At 39.9% G+C, this 20,597-nt stretch overlaps 1 protein-coding gene across 1 annotated transcript in view; it reads left to right on the forward strand.

The window, feature by feature from the left end:
• GPC5 (glypican 5) overlaps window positions 1-20,597 on the forward strand; it is a 545,513-nt gene that overhangs the window by 37,034 nt on the left and 487,882 nt on the right. Inside the window, exon 2 of the mRNA XM_037913674.2 lies at window positions 4,752-4,913. Coding sequence (XP_037769602.2) covers window positions 4,752-4,913 — 162 coding nt within the window. The remainder of the gene's footprint in view (window positions 1-4,751; window positions 4,914-20,597) is intronic.

Raw genomic sequence — 20,597 nt, forward strand, 5'->3', positions numbered from 1 at the left:
CTTTGTATTCAGGGGTAGCAGAAATTGCATAGTTTAAAATAGATGACCTGAGTGAAGGGCCACCAAATCATCAGATGGTTTGAAGGCAAATATATCTTAAGCTGATGTCAGAAAATAATACTTGTAGGGTCTGAATACAGTAAGATTTTGGAAAAGATCAGCAATTCAGATTAACATTAGGAGACTAAAGGTTTGCTCTTCTGTTTGTGGGGAAAGGAAGGTTTTCAGCCTTTTGTAGATGTACTTGTCTGCATGTCTTAATCTTTCAGAAACCTGCTGCAAACATATTCTTTGGCATGTCACTTGCGTCAATCAGTTTTCAAAACCAAAAGTTACATTCTTCTCCTTTATGGTAATACACAAGAGAGTTTCAAAGTTGTGACTTCTGCATGCATCTGGGATGCTTATATCCTCTGGAACAGTGAGATGCACCTCTGCTTATGTCTGCAGGAGAGATTTAGTGTAGAACACATTTTATTGGTATGGCTCAATAGCTGGTTTTCTTTACATGGAGTCAGATGTTTCTCTTCATGGTGAAAATCTGAAAGACTGCACAGTATTACTGATTTCTGAAGGAAGTCCTCCAATGAACTGAATTAGTTCTGCCTAAAAACTGATGCCACTACAGTAGAACCTCAGAGTTATGAACTGACCAGTCAACTACAGACCTCATTTGTAACCGGAAGTACACAACTGGGCAGCGGCCGAGACAAAAAAAAAAAAAAAGGAAATACAGTACAGTACTGTGTTCTATGTAAACTACTAAAAAAAGAAAGGGAAAGCAGCATTTTTTTTCTGCATAGTAAAGTTTCAAAGCTGTATTAAGTCAATGTTCAGTTGTAAACTGTTGAAAGAACAACCATAATGTTTTGTTCAGAGTTATGAACATCTCTGAGTTACAACAACCTCCATTCCCAAGGTGTTCATAACTCTGAGGTTCTACTGTATATGATCCGAGGTGTGGAAAGGCTAAGATCCTGTTTAACCCCTCCTCCCCTCTACAATATTCAGTTTGTGAGTTAACATGTATCTTGTAAAAATGTTTATAACAACTGTAAGAGCCCATGCCATAAGGAAATGTGCAGTAAACTGTTCCAACCTCTCTGAGATCCATCCAGAATTTCCCCACACAATTTGCAGTAAACACAATAAAAAGCAAGGATAATTCTCCACAATATGTATTTGTCATGAGAATTAACAAATCACTCCCATCTGACAATGGATAAGCAAGTGGCAAGCTGTGACTTCTGTTAAACTGTTTTTGTTTTATTACCTCATCTTTCCAACCCGTCCCATTTGTCTTCTTCATCCAGCTGTTGCATCCTGTCCTTTATGTAGCTTGTGAGCTCTCTGGGGCAAGGATTGTCTCTTTTGTTATTTGTCTGAACATTACCTAGCACAGTGGGTCTCTGATCCTTGATTGGGGTTCCTATATGCAGCTATAATAATGATTCCCCTGGCGATGTCGGTACACTGGATCCATGCTGCTTGGGAATCCCCTTACCACAGCTACGGTCTCTGCTAAAGGTTGGGGGTTCCCCACTTTACAAGAAAAGTGACATAGGCTGTATTGTCTTTTTTGTGGGACTTCCATAGGAGTAGTTGGGGACAGAGTACAAGAGGCTTTATGGGGTTGCAGAGACAGCTGACTCTTTCCTTCTTCACAGAAGGGTTGAGATCCAGGCATGGAGGATGCCATCTGCAAATGTGAAGGCAAGAAGGCACATTGCATTGGGCCCAGAAATGACCAGACTGGCCCTGCAACAACCGCTTGAAAGGCTGTCTACTTGTGGCCAGTTTGGATAAAAAAAAAATAAAAAGGGGACAGTAGGCTCTTGCAAGTTGTTTCATGTTCTAAGTGACAGAAATTCTGAATGTGTGGCTTGAGGAAACCATGTATGCTTAGGCTCTAAAGTCTAAGGGCAACTGGAAAGGTGGCTGTTCTTGTTAGGAAATAATTGTTAATGGGGTCCAAGTGTACTTGATTAGTCTCTGAAGCAACAAGCAAAAAGATTTTTGTAGTTATAAGAGCTTCCCACCCCATCTTTACTGTTGGACTGTGTATCCCTGCCTCCATGAATCAAGTGATAGCACTGTTTATGCATGGCTGGAGTTCTAGACAATTTATGTATGCACTGGCCAATATCAGTGGTTGTGGGCACTTTTCTTTGTGAGGAGACTGAACCAGTTAAGATCATTGTTTTGTTTACCCTTTATCCAATGTAACATTAATTTGATTGGGGAAATGGGAACCAACTAAGCTGCATTTGGCTGTCTTCATTAATATTCTGGTACATAGTTTTAATATACATGCTTTAAAGCCTTTGTATAAAAATCTGCTGTTCCACTATGACTCCATGCACTTCAGCAGAGATATTCTTGATTTACACTGATGTAACTGAGAATAAATTTGACCTAGTGAAGTCATTCATTGCCCATCTTTCCAGAACACTCGGATATAATCCTCAATAGCTTAAATTGTTGTTAAATAGCTTTTTATGAAAAATACCATTTTAAACACCCTGATTTGAGACCTCTCATGAAATATTCATTGTATAAAGTGTATGCCTCCCTTCTCAAAATATTATTTACAGTATCTTGGATGGAATGATTTAACAGAGAGGATTAGAAATAGGATTTTAAAAGTAGCTAAAGGCATATAATATTATATAAATAAAATAAAGCTCTTGTAGATTCAATGCCAGGGGAATGAAAGGTGAATGAGAATGGGTAGCAGCGTGGTTAGAAGTCAAGAGTAAATGACATCAGGTTTTGTCAGTTTTATCCTGGGCAATTTCCCCATTTTCAGTCTTGCAGTCCTCATCCTATGGTTCTCTTCCATCTGTCACGAGGAGGCTCCAGCATGTAAACCTAGCAACAGAATTAGACTTTCAACCAGAGGGCAGATTTAAGAGGATTTCTCATGTAAATTCCTAAGAAATCTCTTGATACATATCAATAAAAGTTCTGTATTTGAGAACAGAATTTAACTCTTAGACAGACATTCTTAATAATGCTATGTTTAAAGTTATCACTTTTTTCTGGAAATGTTGATTTACCCATTTTTAGAAGAGAACATTTGGATACACTGCAGTTTTTTAATTATTAATTTCTTTCTTCTTAGATCTTTACACTTTTCATTGCTCTGTATTACTTTAGAAAGGGGAAAACATATAAGGTATTCAAATAAACAAGGTAAATAAAAATTCAACATGCATTTGTTTTTTGTGGAACAGGACCAGACATCTTTGAGAGCTTTGGGTAATGCTTTCACCTGTGTCAGGAGTGGCCAAACTTACTGACCCTCCGAACTGCATACAACAATCTTCAGAAATTTGATAGCCAGGGTGCACCTGCCAGGGCTTGGGGCTTCAGCCCCGTTCCTGCTGAAGCCCTGAGCTACAGCAGGCGTGATCCGTGGGGCTGAAGGCCCAAGACTCCCCCCTCCCCCTGTGCAGGGCAGAAGCCCCTACTCCGCCACCCTGCTTGGAAGGCAGAAGTCCCAAGCTCCCCACCACCAAGTTTGGTAGGTGAAGAATGGGGTGGAAGGGTTGGGGGTAGGGAGGGCTCTGAGAGCCGCACTTTAACTGTAAGAGAGACTTATGTGGCTTGTGAGCCACAGTTTGGCCACCCCTTACTTATGTCATGTTTGTTACAAAAGGGAAATTGACTAAGTGGCAGTTCTGCAGAAAAGGACCTGGGGATTACAGTGGACGAGAAACTGGATATGAATCAAGAGTGTACCCTTGTTGCCAAGAAGGCTAATGGCATTTTGGGCTGCATTAGTAGGAGCAGATTGAGGGAAGTGATTATTCCCCTCTATTTGGCACTGGTGAGGCCACCTCTGGAGTATTACCTCCAGTTTTGGGCCCCCCACTACAGAAAGGATGTGGACAAACTGGAGAGAGTCCAGTGGAGGGCAACAAAAATGATTAGGGGGCTGGGGTACGTAATTTATGAGGCAAGGCTGAGGGAACTGGGATTATTTCGTCTGCAGAAGAGAAGAGTGGGGGGAGGGGATTTGATAGCAGCCTTCAACTACCTGAAGGGGGGTTCCAAAGAGGATGAAGCTAGGCCAGTGGTAGGCAAATGGCCTGTTAGGGTAATCTGCTGGCAGGTCACGAGACAGTTTGTTTACATTGACCGTCTGCAAGCATGGCCACCCGCAGCTTTCAGTAGCCATGGTTCACCATTCCTGGCCAATGGGAGCTGCGGTAAGTGGCGGCCAGCCCATGCCACTTCCCGGAGCTCCCATTGTCCGGGAACGGTAAACCGTAGCCACTGGGAGCTGCAGGTGGCCGTGCCTGTGGACAATCAATGTAAACAAACTGTCTCATAACCTGCCAGTGGATTATCTTGACGGGCCGCAGGTTGCCCACCACTGAGCTAGGTTGTTCTCAGTGGTGGCAGATGACAGAACAAAGACCAATGGTCTCAAGTTGCAGTGGGGGAGGTCTAGGTTGGATATAAGGAAAAACTATTTCACTAGGAGGGTGGTGAAGCACTGGAATGGGTTACCTAGGGAGGTGGTGGAATCTCCGTCCTTAGAGGTTTTTAAGGCCTGGCTTGACAAAACCCTGGCTGGGATGATTTAATTGGGTTTGGTCCTGCTTTGAGCAGGGGCTTGGACTAGATGACCTCCTGAGGTGCCTTCCAACCCTGATCATCTTTGATTCTATGATCATGTATAGCACAATGCACTGTACACATAATGATAAATTTGGAAAATAAAAGTGTATTTCTTTCTCTAGGGGCTGATCTTCAAGTTTGTACATCCAAAAACCTAACGTGTTGTACCAAAAAGATGGAGGAGAGATACCAGATTGTAGTAAAGCAGGATATACAACAAGTGCTTCAGACATCAAGCTCTACTTTAAAGTTTTTAATATCTCATAATGCAGCTGCTTTTCAAGGTAAATCTTTCTACTGTACATTTTAAAGTTTATTCAAAAAGCATTTTCTTAACGTTATCATATGCTTAAACTGATCTGTGATAAGTTACCTATTTTAGTTCCTCTTAATACTTATTGTACTTTATCAAAAAGAGTATTTAATTGTGGAGGATGGGCTGTGTGTATTAATTGTGTGTGGCTGGTAACTAGTGACCTTTGAGAAAAATAAAGAAGTGGGTTTAATTAGGTGCTTTGTTTAGGACTTTACACCTTTGAATATCTAAAAAGTGTCATGATGAATTTCACTTTGATATGCATGCACACTGCAAAGCCCTCCCTCGGATCAATTAGTCCTTGGCAAGGTTGGTGGTATAGTAGCTTTTCAGCAGGTTCTCTCACCGCAACCCCTCCACACTGGTGAAGGGTCCTCTGCATAGGTTGATGTGGATGGCAGTTGGGGGCATGAAACTTAACTCACATTTAACTTGATTACAAGAATATGCCTATCTGCCCACACTGTATTCATGCTCCAGAACTATAAACCCTCACACCAAATTACCACTGTCATGGTTACGGGACTAGCTTCCCCTCTGTCCTTTTTCTGGTCTTTGAGTACATACCTCAGGTGTTAGGCCTCTTGTCCTCATCTGTTTTGGGGTGGTAATTGCTTTGCAAAAACCTTTGTTCGTCCAATGCTATGCTGTCTAAAGAGACAGGCAGCCATTTTGTGCTCCTTTCAGTGATGAATGTCACCAGAGGGGAGAAATGCACTGGGTGCTTTCTGATAGGACCTTTACTTTTGTCTCCTTTATTTTTCTTTTAATCAGAAATAAGTTATTCAAACTAAAAGTGTCTGTTTTCTCTTCGTGTATAGGAAAAAAACTCTTAAAATTGAATTAGCTGACTTGTAAGGAGCTTTTACTATTGAGGCTTTAAATAAACGATTAGTTGTATATTGAATTTCCTTTTTATAGAAGGAAGAATAGATTAATATATTCGAAGATCAGAAGGGACCATTGTGATCATCTAGTCTGACCTCCTGTATAACACAGGCCATAAAACTTCCCTAAAATGGTTCCTAGAATAAATCATTTAGAAAAAACATCCATTCTTGATTAGAAATTGTCAGTGACTGAGAATCCACCATGACTCTTGGTAAATTGTTCCATTGGTTAATTACTCTCACATTAAAAATGTATGCCTTATTGCCAGTCTGAGATTTTCTAGCTTCAACCTGCAGCCATTGAATTATTTTATACCTTTCTTTGCTAGATTGAAGAGACCATTATTAAATATTTGTTCCCCATGTAGATACTTACAGACTGTGATCAAGTCACACCTTACCTTTCTTTTTGTTAAGCTAAATAGATTGACCTCCATGAGTCTATCACTATAAGGCATGTTTTCTAATACTTCAATCATTCTCATGGCTCACTGTCTCCAGTTTATAAACATCTTTCTTGAATCGTGGGCACCAGAACTGGATGTTCCAGCAGCAGTCGCACCAGTGCCAAGTATAGAGGTAAAATAACCTCTCTACTCCTGCTCAAGATCCCCCTGTTTATGCATCCCAGGATCACATTAGCTTTTTTGATCACAGCGTCACACTGGCAGCTCATTTTCAGTTGATTATCCACCACAACCCCAAAATCTTTTTTCAGAGTCACCGCTTTCCAGGATACAGTCCCCATCCTGTATGTATGGCCTACATTCTTTGTTCCTAGATATATAAATTTATGTTTAGCCATATTAAAATGCTTATTGTTTGCTTGCGCCCAGTTTAACAAGCAATTGAGATTGCTCTGAATCAGTAACCTCTCTGCTTCATTATTTACCATTCTGCCAATTTTTGTGTCATCTGCCAATTTTATCAGTGATCATTTTATGTAAGTTTTCCCCAGGTCATTGATAAAAATGTTAAATAGCATAGGGCTAAGGAATGATCTTTGATGGATCCCACTGGAAACACACCCACTTGACTACTAAGTTTAGTAGCTTCTATTTAATATCCTCCAGCGATACTAGTGGAATAGAAAGATTGTTATCATCATGACCATATTATGAGACTATCTCATCTGTTATTTTTACCAAAGTACAAAACAGAAATGTTTATTGATCACTTCTGCCTTTTCTGCATTATTACTGAGAATTCTACCATTGTCATCTAGTAGTGGACAAAAATCATGGTCAGGATTCTTTTGGTTTCTACTATATTTAAAAACTCCTTAACTCTGCTCGCCAAAGAGTTCCTCCTTGTAGCCTTTTGCTTCCCTTACTTTTCTACAATTTTCTACAATTACTACCTTCTGATCGACATTCTTTATTATCAACTTTCCCTTTATTTTGTTTTTTGTTTTAAATTTATAGCACCTTCACTTCCCCTCAAACCCAGGTGAGAAGAAAATTCTGTAGCATGTGTAAGCTCTCAGCCAACTCTAGGTTTAAAACTTTATTTGACCTTAAAGAGATGACTTGTGGAAATGTGGGTGTTGAATGTACAATTGAGTTCAAAAGGAAAATCACCATCAGTGTTGCCCAAAATTTGAGGTGATTGCTAAATTCAAGTACGGTCATTACAGCCAGATATCCCGAAATAAACTTGTATGAATTCCAGATGTCCTAAAATGCTGTTCTTGATGTGTGTTTGGGTCTTTCAAGTCACAGAACACATAAGTGAATGCTGAAATATTCTCAAGGTCACGGTTTTCTCTTGCAATACCTGAAGTCAGTTCAGCTTTAGACCTTGGAGCAAGATTTTGGTGTATTACTTGCATCATCCCATACAAGAATTTTGAAATGTCCTTCTTAAAGATGTGATCATACATGTTGTATGATTATAATGTAGGTTCATTATGGGCAGCAGCAATGTAAACTTACCAGCACTATGCCACAGTGTGCTTCTTCCCTTGATGGGGCAGACCTCTCTTATTAGTGAGAAAGTAATTCAGGTTCTATGCCTATTCATTTCTTAGCTTTTCTGCTGAGACTATCCACAATAATTGCACTTAGTATCAATTGTAGCAGCTTTTTGTTTTAAAATACAAAACAACAAAGAGAGCCCCAGTTTTTCTATCACAGAAACAGGGAATGTTTGCTAGCAAACTGAGGGTTGCCCCTTATGCATTGTTTTAAACTTGCAAGTGGACAGACCCCAAACACTTTGATTTAATGTTTCCTCTGAACAATGGCAACCCTGATAGTCTCCCTAGTTCTGCACTTCAAAGTCAGCAGTGCATCTGTGTCCAAGTTTCTGGTGTTAATTTTTAAACTATGATCTTATTTTGAGCAAGTGCCACAAACCAAGTATTGTAATTTTTATTTTATTTAATAGGGTCACGTTGGCCCTGGTAGGGGTGCTTTCTCTGTGTGTCCCTGGGTGCCATGGTTATCCCAATGGAGGTTGGAGGAAAGTGGGCCCATGGCTTTGCTTGCCCCCACACCAACCCATGGAACCATTCAGATGCACTGGCAGGGAGTAGGGGCTTCACCACAGTAAAGGCTGTGGAGTTCTTGCACATCCGGGGTGGGGGTGGGAAGGTGGCATGATCCTTCCTCAAGCTTGCTCTGAAATGCTGCGCCAAGACTAGTATGGCCCTCGGTCTAACAGGTAAAATCTAGCCTATAATGTAGTTTTCAAGTGTTCGTTATTATAAAATCTCTGTATTTTAGAGAACAACATGTCACTTTAATTAGTACAAATTAGAACACTTGCATGCCTGCTCTTGGTAGAATGTTATAATTCCTTTCTTATGTGTAGTATGTTTCAGAATGTGTATTGTGACAAAACAAGCTATACATCTTAACCTCTTCTATTACCTCTAAGATAAGAATAAAATAATATTAACTAACATGGCAAGTGGGAAATGTTCAACAGGGAAGAAGAAATCACTTGTCCCTGAGGGAAAGTGATTGGAGAACTTAAGTTGTATGATAATGATTGGACTTCCACTTGTTCTACAAAATGGTTGATAACTTTGATTAATTACAAGTTATTTTCTTCAAATATAGCTAGTGCATGAATTTTCATGGAGATTTTAACTGTGAAGCAGTGCAGCAAACTGTTTTAGAGTTAGTGGGAATCGAAGAAATATAAGATGTAAATTTGAAACACAATCATTTTTATTGACTCAAAAACTGTTTTACTCTTTGCAAACACTTTCCTTTGTCTTCAGAGTAAACTGACAGTTTTCAGGCCAAATGAGTATTCCAAGCTAAAATTATGTGTAGTGGTTTGCGCTAAAATAGGACTTTATAAAAGAAGCTGACTGCCTCCTTAACTATGGTAAGGTCACCACTTGTCTATAATATCAGAAACAAGCAGTCTCAGAAATTAAGGTAATCCAGAGTTTTTCAGATAGCCAATTAAAATTAACATTGAAAGCATACATTAGTGGTACATGCTATGTCAGCACATCTGTTACAAAACTGCTGCGCGTGTGTGTGTAAAATTTGAACAGAAAGTGGCTTACCCACTTTTTTAAAATGAGAGTGAGAAAAGTGCTTCTCTCCCACACTTCTTGAAGGTATTTTTATAATAACTTGAACAGCTCTAGTGCTGAAAGGTTGGGCATAGAAAGTTGAAATACAGCATGTAAATAGTCTTTGAGGATAGTTGCCTTTTTAACTGTCATGATGAAAATTTATTTTGATTTCACCAGGTTAAGCCTCTGAAAAGTTCTTTGCACCTATGTGCTTGATTTGATTCAAGTTGTTAACAAATTAACTGATGTCCAAGTGCTAGTAGGCTGTACTGTGCATGTGCCTAGACCTCACTCAGTCTCCTTAGTTCCTCCAAAATGATTTCTAAATGATTCTGGGAACACTTGATGCTATTCTGTCACCAGCAGTATTCTTCCCCAGAAAGGCCTCTTGGCCTAAAGGAAAGAGAAGAATGGTTGGGTTCCAAGAGGTTCTGAATTCTACGCCCATATCTTTCACTACAGAATCTTTATTCTCAGCACTTCGGGCCCTCTTTTTAGTCAAATGAGGAAAATATTGTTTTCCTCATCCAGCTGTTTTATATATGGGTTAACTGAGGCCTATTGCAATATAATATAATATACATAAAAGAAAGACTGATTGAAGTTGCATGCTTGATATTGTATTGTATTATTTTAGAAATGTATATCATCATGTAATAAAATACTAGCATGATGCATATGCACAAGAGGGAAGAGTTAATATTGCAGACTTCATTCTGGTATTTCCTGACACATGCTCTTAACTAAGAAAATCTTAATGATCTTGTGATGCAATTTTTTTGAAAATATATTACACAGTATCATGATATTATGTTGCAAAATTATAATGACAAAATAGATCCAATGCCCACTTTAATCTAAGCAAGGAGGATTAAGTGGACTCACAGACATGTGCCATATTTGTTTGAGATTATAGTGCTATGAATGTGATGAAGTTGCAACCAAATAAATTAAATGAATTATGTGGACAAGAAAATATGTTGCAAACTTCTAAACTACTTTCTTTGGTAGCCTACTTGTACCATCAGGTACAACGAACATTTGTTCATTCCTGTTTAAAAAAAAAAAAAATCTGTGGTGGCAGTAATTCAAATGTTTTCAGTTTCAAAGATTTCTTAGAGGATGATTTGAAGACCAGAAAACTCTTTTCAGCAGGAGCTACCATTTCCTACTTCTGGTTTCAAGTGATACATTGCTTTATAGATAATTTGTAATATAGGGAGTCACTTCAAAGCAAAGGTTTATTTTTTTCCTTCTCTTTCTGGTCTGTAGTTCTTTATAGTGAAAACACAATAAAATATATACATAAATTAAATCCAAGCACTTGATGATTTCACATTTCCTTGACTACATGGATAAAATTATTCTGGTTCAGATTATAACAGCACAAAAACTAATGGGCTGATTCCCTGATCACCTTTAGGCTCCCCATCTTTTGGGGCTGTGCAGAGGACTTTCTGGCACCCAATTTTCTGCATGTTCCCTCTGGCGCTGGGAAGCAGAGAATAGCCATAGAATCATAGGATTAGAAGGGACTGCAAGGGTCATCTAGTCTAATCACCTGCCAAGATGCAGGATTTGTTGTGTCTATCCCATCTAAGACAGATGGCTATCCAGCCTCCTTTTGAAAACTTCCACTGAAAAGTTAAAAAGATGGAAGAGCAACCAAAATGATTCGTAGATGTGAAAATATTATTTAGAAAGAAGGATTAAGGGAATTAAAAGTGTTTAGCCTAAAGAAATCATGTTTTAAGTTTGACCTACAAATGCTACAAAAATGTTCATTTAATTGGGATAAAATAAAATTAAAATAGGGATAGTAAGATAGTGCTATACTGTGATAACATGGGACTGATATGACTCCTCTGATCTGGCTCCAGACTTCCATACTGCATCCACTTTTATAATCATAGATTCCAGTTTTGCAAACACCTGAGTATGTGCCTAATGTTATGCACATAAGAAATCCCATTGAAGTCAATGTGGGATTGTGGTCATAGAACATGGAGCTGCTAAAGCTGAATGTCATGACTTGGGAAAAACAAAGATAAGTAACAATGTGTGAAATTCATAATGACATGCAACAACATAGGTTTCAAATATTTTGTTACAGACATAAACAGGCTTATTTTTGCCCTAAATATTGCCCACGTTAAACATTTGCGAGCCAGTCAAATTTTCCAGCTCTAATGGAATTATATACGGCATTTTCAAGAGACAAGAGAACAGTTTGAGAAAGAAGTCTTCTTTCTATGCAAAATTGGACTTGAAATTGGCTGGTGCTTGTTGGGATTTTATTTTTCAGTGAAAACTATTTTCTTCTATCCAAAACATGCAAAAATCAACTTTTGTATGTGGAAGTTTTCAGTTAAAAAGTAGTCATTTTGACAAAACTTCAAATGAAGCAAAATTTAGAGGATCTGTAATTGTATGAAATAAAATGTAAACATTGCACAAAACTCCTTTGAGCAAAAATAATGAATTTTCCACTACTATAATTGACTTTGTGTGTGTTTAAAGTAAATAATTCAGAAGGAAGGAGGACTATATGTACTTAGTGGTGGTATAAAACAAAGAACAATGGGTGCAGAATAATAGAGGACAAATTCAGCTTGAAATTCTGGAAGTACCCTCTGATGGCAACCAGAAATGGTCAGCAAAGAGTCCACTTACCCTCCTTCTGTTCACATCTTTCCAGTTCACATGGAAAGTCACCAGCAGTACTGAATGAGACATAGTATTAGGGGCACATGATCAGTCCAAGTTGAATGGAAAGTTTGATATTTAAAACAGGGGCTAGTAGCAACTATTCCCCCAGGATTCATATCCCTTATGTCTTTTCCATGAATGAAGGGCTGTGAGGAAAGATGGGTCTTGTAGTATGACCAAAGTCAGCAAATCCGGGCTTTTGGAGAATTGTTGAAGGTAGTGACTTCCACAGTGATGATCCCATTGTTATTCCAGTTGACCATTAGCTCAGTCACTATAGCAGATTCCAGTCTGACGTGCTCTTTACTTTCATCATCTTGAATTCTCTCATTAAATCCAGGCTGTTGGGCCAGAATTTTCAAAAGAGGCCAATAACTTTTAGATACCTCAGGTTTTTTTTTTATTTCCCAATTTCAGCGATGTTAATCACACAGTTCCCAGTGACTTCTGAAAATCAGGTGCAATTGTCTCAAGCTGGGTATCCAAAAGTAATGGCTGCTTTTGAAAATTTGACCTTAGGAATCATACACTATGCTCTTGAGCACAGAACAACATTTGGTGGTAGTAAAGCCAGGAAGAGGACATTATATTTATGTGAGATTCTAAATTGTTCTGCCCTGTACATGTTGTTAGTTTTGTTTGTTTGTTTTAATTTGCTTGGCAAATTAAGTCCAGTATCCACTAGAGAATTTAAAAGGGAAGAACAGTATATTTGTAATGTGAAGGGTGTTAAGCCAGGTGTATATCATTAACACGTATTGTTTGAAACTTGCCTTTCTCATAAATTGAATTCTTCATTTACTTGCTCACCCTATGTACTTTTCCTGTCATAATTATAAAATTTATCTTACAGGTCTGACTTTCTTTTGACTCTTTGTTTTATTCCTGTGATGCTTTGTGTTTAATAGTAAACTAGTTCTCATACAATAGAGCAAAATAAATAATACTAGAGGGAAAGCTGTTCTATTCCTGTGTGATAAGCAAAGAAAGCATGATTTTATAACAGAATTTATATAGAGGCAATGTCTGTGACAGACATGGAGCTGATACATGTAATGTTATGAATTCTGCTGTGTAATAATTTTATGAACATTGTATGTTACCTGATTAGTGTCAGGGTTCCTTCCCCACTCTGAACTCTGGGGTACAGATGTGGGGACCCACATGAAAGACCCCCTAAACTTATTTCTACCAGCTTAGGTTAAAAATTTCCCCAGACACAAAATTCCTCGTATCTGGGATTCAGTATGTTGCCACCACCAAGCGATTTAACAAAGAATCAGGGAAGAGACCACGTGGAGATGCCTTCCCCCAAAATATCCCCCCATGCCCTACACCCCCTTTCCTGGGGAGGCTTGAGAATAACCAAGATGAGCACAGACCAGACTTGGGTTTTTTAGGACACTAAAAGCTCCAATCAGATTCTCAAAAAACAGAACATTATTAGAAGAACAAAAAAACCCCACAACTCTGTAAGATTAGAATGGAAGATAATCTCAGAGGTAGTCAGATTCAAAACATAGAAAATCCCTCTAGACAAAACCTTAAGTTACAAAAAGACACAAACAGGTATACACATTCCCTCCAGCACAGCAGATTTCACAAGTCAAAAACAAAAGAAAATCTAACACATATTCTAGCTAGATTACTTACTAACTCTATAGGAGTTGGATTGCTTGCTTTCTTGATCTGTCCCAGGCAGAGGTATCACACAGACAGAGAGACAAAGCCTCTCCCCCACACCCCTAGATTTGAAAGTATCTTGTCCCCTTATTGGTCATTTTGGTCAGGTGCCAGCCAGGTTACTTGAGCTTCTTAACCCTTTACAGGTAAGAGGATTATATAGCTCTGTATCAGAGCTTCTTAACACTTTCCCTTTATATTTATGACAGTTAGTGAGGGGGAAATGTTGTATATTGGGGTTAATGGAATATTTATTATATGCGTATAATGCTTGGATTCAATGGGCTCAGTATGGGAAGGTGAAACAATGGCTTTCCAGATTAGACCCAAGCAAGCACTTGAAAGACAAAGGCATCCTTCTAAATTCTAGGCAGAAGTGATGCAGCTGTTTTATCAGGCTGGAATGCTAGTGATCAAAAGGATTATAAATGTTAAAAAAGTCTTGATCCCTGCATAGGTGGGTGAGTCACCTGGGGCTATCCAGAGGGTGACTGGTAGGTGAAGGTAATATCTTTTATTGGACCAACTTCTGTTGGTGAGAGAAACTGTAGTCAAATCCAATAGCAAAACTACAGAAGTTATGATATTAGAGAAAGTTTTCTATATTCTGACTACTCAAGAAAATGTCAGTAAATCTAAAACTGGTTCCAACACAAAACATGATATCTAATGTCTCTGGTCCAGTGGTGGGCAGCCTGCGGCCCGCGGGCACTGGGAGCTGCGGGTGGCTGTGCAAATGTAAACAAACTGTCATGCAGCCCACCAGCGGATTACCCTGACGGGCCCCATGCAGGCCACAGGTTGCCCACCGCTGCTCTGGTCTGACCAACAGAAGTTGATTCAATAAAAGATGTTACCTCACCCACCTTGTCTCCCTAATATCCTGGTATTGACAGATACAACTACACTGCATATCCAGAGAGTGTCAGTGAACTCTTACAAGGAGACGTGCTGACAGAGAGAGGCTAGGCAGAAAAGTCTATAGGGAGCTAGTTCTACTAGGATCCCCACACAGGATAAGCACTTGATAAGCTAGACGTGTGTAATGCTTTTAATATATATTTTCTCTGAAATGTTTTTGTTCTAAACAAACAATACTTTCCTTTAAGAGGCGGGTTTGGTCACTGATTAGAGGCAATAGAACTTTAGGGTCTGAGCCTAAGTCAGACCCGCTGAGGAAATAGTAGTTAGTACCCGGGAACTACAACCCAGAACCCGGTTGAAGATTCACACGATTCCAACCTGAGCCATGTGATGGCTTGAGGCCCAAGATGTGGGAGGAGGTTGCACTCAACAAGACCAGAAGGGATGAGTGGTGCAGTTCACTGGGTAACTGTGATAAGTCTTTCATTAGATACCATGTTTAGGGTGAGAACTAGTTTTACATTTGCTGACACTTTCTTGAATAGTCAGAATATAGAAAACTTTCTCAAATATAATAACTTATGGAGTTTTATTATTGGATTTGACTGCAGTTTCTCTAATGTTTCCTTACATACTTTCTCTCTATTTTGGCTTTTCCATTAGCTTAAAATAGTACTATAAATCCAGTTCTCATTGTGTCCTCCACACACAAATCACCAAAGTTTTTCAAAATGTGGTGCACAGAGACATTGATTATGAATATATACTAGCTCAGAGGTGCTGACTTTCTAATGTGCCGGTGGGTGCTCGTCCCCACTCTGCCTCTTCCCACCCCTGCTCCCACCCTACCTCTTCCTGCCCCATTCTGCCCCCTTCCCTGAGTGCACCCCGCCCTCACTTCTCCCCTTCCCCCCCTCAGCACCTACTGCATGCCATGGTACAGCTCATTGCGTTGGGTGGGAGCGCTTGGGGGAGGGGGAGGAGCTGACTGGGGGGGCTGCTGGTGGGTACTGAACACCCACCATTTTTTTTCCATGAGTGCTCCAGCCTGGGAGCACACACACAGTCAGCACCTATGTACTAGCTTGCTCTGGTATCATATCACTGCTGTTCATGCTCCTCTCTATTAGCTCAGCTGGAGGGGTAGACATGACTGTATGGCATGATTGTAAAAGCCACCTTAGGATATTCTACCAAACCTTTCTATTTGACAAATCTTGCCCACCATATCCAGAATGTCACTCACAGTATCAATACCCTCCTACTCCCTTTTTAAAAAAGAAATAATTTAAAAATACCCACCCCAAGCAGAGCTTCTATAACCCAAAAGAGAAGAGCCAAAGATAACATAGTGTTTACTAGGGACTTTGCTGTTGCCAATCTATTTTATGTGGGCTGCATTGAGACACCATAGTGATAGGAGGCAGTACAAACCCCTAAAATAGACAGATATTACAGTCACTTAAATACTGTCTCCACTCCTGCCAGCCCAATTTCTTGTAAATATTTTAAAATATTTGTAGTGATGACATTTTTTATTTTATTTGGTGTCTCCATTCATCTCTGTGTTTTTTCTTATCTTCATGATTGTTAAAAATGAGCATGAATAAAATAAAAGCAGAGAGAAAACTGAAAAAAACCCAAACAAATATAATCACTATAAACTTCAAAAAATATTTTTTAAAATTAGGATTAATTATTCTAATATCTCCTTCTCTCTCTCTCTCTCTCCTTACTGCTAGTGCTAGTTAGGACTCTTTTGTGGTGAGAGCCACAAGAAAGACCTTGACCTTGCTGTGTGAAGCCCCATTGATTTCAGTGGACCTCTGCATAGGTAAACAGCTGCCTCTGTATGGATCATGGAGCAGGACTGGGACCTGAATTGAGGCTGGATTAGACATGTGATATGCAATGCTTCCATAAGGAAGTCATTACGTGCTCAACAACAAGACCTTCCAAAGCACTAGTAACATAGTTCAGTGATTATGGACTCAGGCTTTCCACTGTAATTCTTCTTGAGCTGAGACTGCTTTATCTCATTTCTTAAATTGATCTGATTGAAAGGGGACATGGCTTTGCAGCTGTAGGCTGTCCTAAAATGTTTTTAGAATCTAACATAAAAGCACACTTTTCCTTGGTATTTTTGGAGCTCTTTAAAGTGTATGCATTAACAGGTCTCTTTAGTCAATGAGAATTCCAGTCAAAACTAAACTGATCACACAGAATAGCTAATGGAGTGTTTAACTACATTTTCAGAAGGAAGCTTTGCTGCCAATGCAAAGGTTAAGTATCTGGTTTGCTTTCCAAACTTCTTACTAAGCTGTTACTCACCAAGAAAGCATTGTGGGAAATTGTCCTCCTCTCACAAGTGCCTTCCCTTCACACTTGTAGGTATATTAAAGTGAAAACTGAATTTTGATGGTATTTATTTTTGTTTAAAGTGTGTTCATGAAGAGCCAGTAAAGGTACTTTGCATTTAATAGCTTATAATTATGTTTTTGCTCTAATATTTCTTGTGGTTTGACAAAAATAAATGTCCTGAGAGCAGATTCTTAAAATGTTAAGAAAATATTTGCATTCAGTTTGTTTGCATATAATCACTTGAAAAATAGTATGAGGATAATCTAAAAGTCAGCACTTTGTCCTGCTATAGCTCTGAAATCTCTAAGCACAATAACTCAATAGGTCCTACATTATTATATTTTCTCCCATTAGAAAATGCAGGAGGAGATCTCAGAACATAGAGTGATTTTGTACAGGTTGCATGTGTCTCTTTTAAATATTCATAGATTCATAGGAAGGCTCAGTATTTTATCCAGTGCTTATGTTGGTACCGTGAAAAAGTGTAGCCTCTGAAATGTATAGACTTTATTCTTTGACTGTAATACTGGATGCTTAGATTTTTTTTTCTCTGACTGAGAGCATTTCATCCCACTCAACTCATACTTTGAGACTTAGTGTTCTTCTGGTGGTCTGCACGTGTTTCTGTCAAGGTCAAAAACAACTAACTAGCCAGGGGTATAACTAGGGCCTTGAAAACTGACTATTGCTTATTTATACCTCAGTCTAGCAAAGCTTTTAAGCATGCACATCACTTTAAGCACAGAAGTAGTCCAAGACAGTGAAACTTGCTTAAAGCAATGCATGTGTAAGCGGGGGAATAGTCCCGCTATTGTGGGGAACTTTCCTGGCTTCTGCACTACCCCGGTGAAGTGGGCTAGCGAAAGGATCTGAGTCCTCGCTTCCACTTCCTTTACCCAGTGGCCTCCCTGCCCTTGAGGACTTCCCTTCCACTCTCCTGTCTGGCAGAGTCCTCGTAACCCCAACAAGGCTGGGCCCAGGATTCCTGGGGGGCTCGACCCCCAACCCTGCTGTGGTCACCTAGGACAGGGGCTAGGGTGTCCCCACTCCGGGGTACTCTCTCTGCACTGGGCACTTCTCTGACCCACTGACCATTACATACAAGTTAAAGCAAAGGCAAGTTATTTAATCAACAATTAATTTTAAAAAGAATAAGGAAAAATGGGAAAGGTTAAGGAAACACATCAACCCGCTCTGTGGCAGGGAACATCACAAACGGTGTCTCTGGAATGTCAGGGCAGTTCACAGTCTGTTCCTTCTTCTCAGGCCCTGGCTGTGCTGTTGGGATGCTGTGGGTTGGACACTTGCTCTGGTGGTGGCCACATGCTCTCAGGCTCTAAGTGGTAGGACCCTTCTTCCCAGAGTTGCCCCCGCCCTGTCAGGGTTATGATCCAAGTTTGGCCTGCAGAGCCTGTTGGCTGAGGCGTCTCCCTGTGCTGAGCCCGCTGCCCAGGGTCCCCCTCGCTCTCCCCAGCTACTTACTGCACCCCGCTCTGGACTGCTCCAGCCCCAGCTGCACCACTCTGTCTCTGCTGCTCTGCCTCCAGCTCCCTGGTCTGCTTCTTTGGCCCCTCTGCCTCTGGTTGCTGCAGCTCTGCTCCCAGGGCAAGTCTGCTCTCTCTGGGCTGTGCCTCTGGCTTTGGGGCTGCAGCTCTGCTCCCAGGACAGGGTCTGCTCTCTCTGGGCTGCTTTTCTGGTCCCTCTGGATCTGGCCCAGCTCTGCTCCTCAGCTTAGCTTGGGCCTCTGCTTTCTCCTTAGCTCAGCCCCCTCTGTCTGACCCAGGCAAATCCAGCTCACATGGATGACGGGACCTCCCTGGCCTCCTGACGCTCTGATTAGCCTGCCCGCCTTGTCATTGAGACTGACCTGGAGCATTGCCCCCCCCACCCGCCATCGTTCCTGGGGACTATCAGTCTCAGGGTCCTGGTTTCCCATAGACCCTTCCCCTTTTAGTACTGGGAGCTAGCCAACCAAAACACCCCCACTGAATGTTAGTAAGGGGGCAACAGTCCCCTTACACATGTTTTAAGGCTTTAATATATTGGGGTTTTAACTAAGGAATATATATAATTGTATTATGAGTAAACTGCACTTGGAGCAGGTCAGGGCTGTCAATTTATTCATCTAAGAAAGCTGAGATATTTGTTGATATTTCTAAGCATGGGTTGCTTTATATGGTTGCAAAATGCTACAGAAAGCAGTATTTAATAGGAAGGAAAAGGAGATAAAGGACAAAAAGAGTTGGTCAATGCCCCATGTGGTAGGGAGGAAGAAAGGATGGCCCACTGTTTAGGGCACTAGCCTGGAATTTAGGAAACCCAGATTCAGTTCCCTGCTCTTCCACAGACTTTGTGTTTGACCTTGAGCAGGGTAATTACTCTCTTTGTGCTTCCGTTTCCCATCTGTAAAATGGGGATAATAGTACATCCTTACTACACAGGGGTGTTATAAGAATAAATAAAAAGAGTCAATTTACATTCAGTGAAGGAGAGAACTTGATGTGTTTTGCTGTTTCAAATGCTTTATGTGATTAACTTTAAAATGACTCTAATTTAATTGATGAAGTCATTTACCCATATTATAAATTAAAGATTTTGTAATAAAATGAAAGTAGGTTTAAAAAGCAGCATGTACAGTAATCGCATAATGACATATGGGTTAATTTGCATATTTATGGCACATGAAACTTTGTTTTATTGATTAAATATATACACTTTTATCAAGACAACAGACAGCAATGGTTTCAAAGAAATTATTATTTATGTTATCAATAATTCCTAAAATGAAACCTAAATAGTGGATTACGGTAAAATTTCTGAAATACACTCTAAAATTTCTGCTGAAGTACTTTTAAGGTGCATTAAAGCTGCATTGTGGTGAAACAAGATTTGACTGCTATGTAATTTAAAAATTTCTTGCAGCATTTAATGTCCCATTTGCACCCTAGGAGAACATAACACCTTAAAATTAAACACATACTTCAAATTAAAGATAATTTCTGGTTTAAATAAAGATAAAATACATATCCAGATTTAGGTGTGCTGAAGTCATTGCAGATTAGAGCCTCTGTTTGCCCACTCTCGCCTTAATTTATACCATTGAGTTTGTTTTACATAGTTTGTCACACTACAGCTGTCATGTGGGAATTGTGAGTCACAGACTCATTTAAACCAGGGACATGAAGGAAGGACATACATAAATCAAAAATCAGTGTGCCCCCCAGTTCCTTCTCTACAGCCTTTGGCCTGGAATGAAATCTGCAGCAGAGCCAGCTTCTCCCTTTTTCTCCATAGATAGGGCCTTATCTGTCAGTTTTAGTGTACTTTTAGTACTTTATTCTTCTTCTTTCCTCTATTTTTATATATATATATATAGAGAGAGAGAGAGAGAGAGAGAGAGAGAGAGAGAGAGTTTGTTTTTGCTATACCCTACACATTACTTCATAGCTTAAGTTTTCGTTTCCCTACTTCCTGACCTTCCCAATAGGGAAGCTTTTCCCCTCACTCTTATGCCTGAATCTCCTGGGTTTAAGAGGTGCTTCTCTTGCCGGGTCACCTTCTCAGTAATGGACGGACACCCAAAGTATATTCGCTATCTCGGAGCGGG

The sequence above is a fragment of the Chelonia mydas genome, chromosome 1 (genome assembly GCF_015237465.2).
Source record: "Chelonia mydas isolate rCheMyd1 chromosome 1, rCheMyd1.pri.v2, whole genome shotgun sequence".
NCBI classification, from domain to species: domain Eukaryota; kingdom Metazoa; phylum Chordata; order Testudines; family Cheloniidae; genus Chelonia; species Chelonia mydas.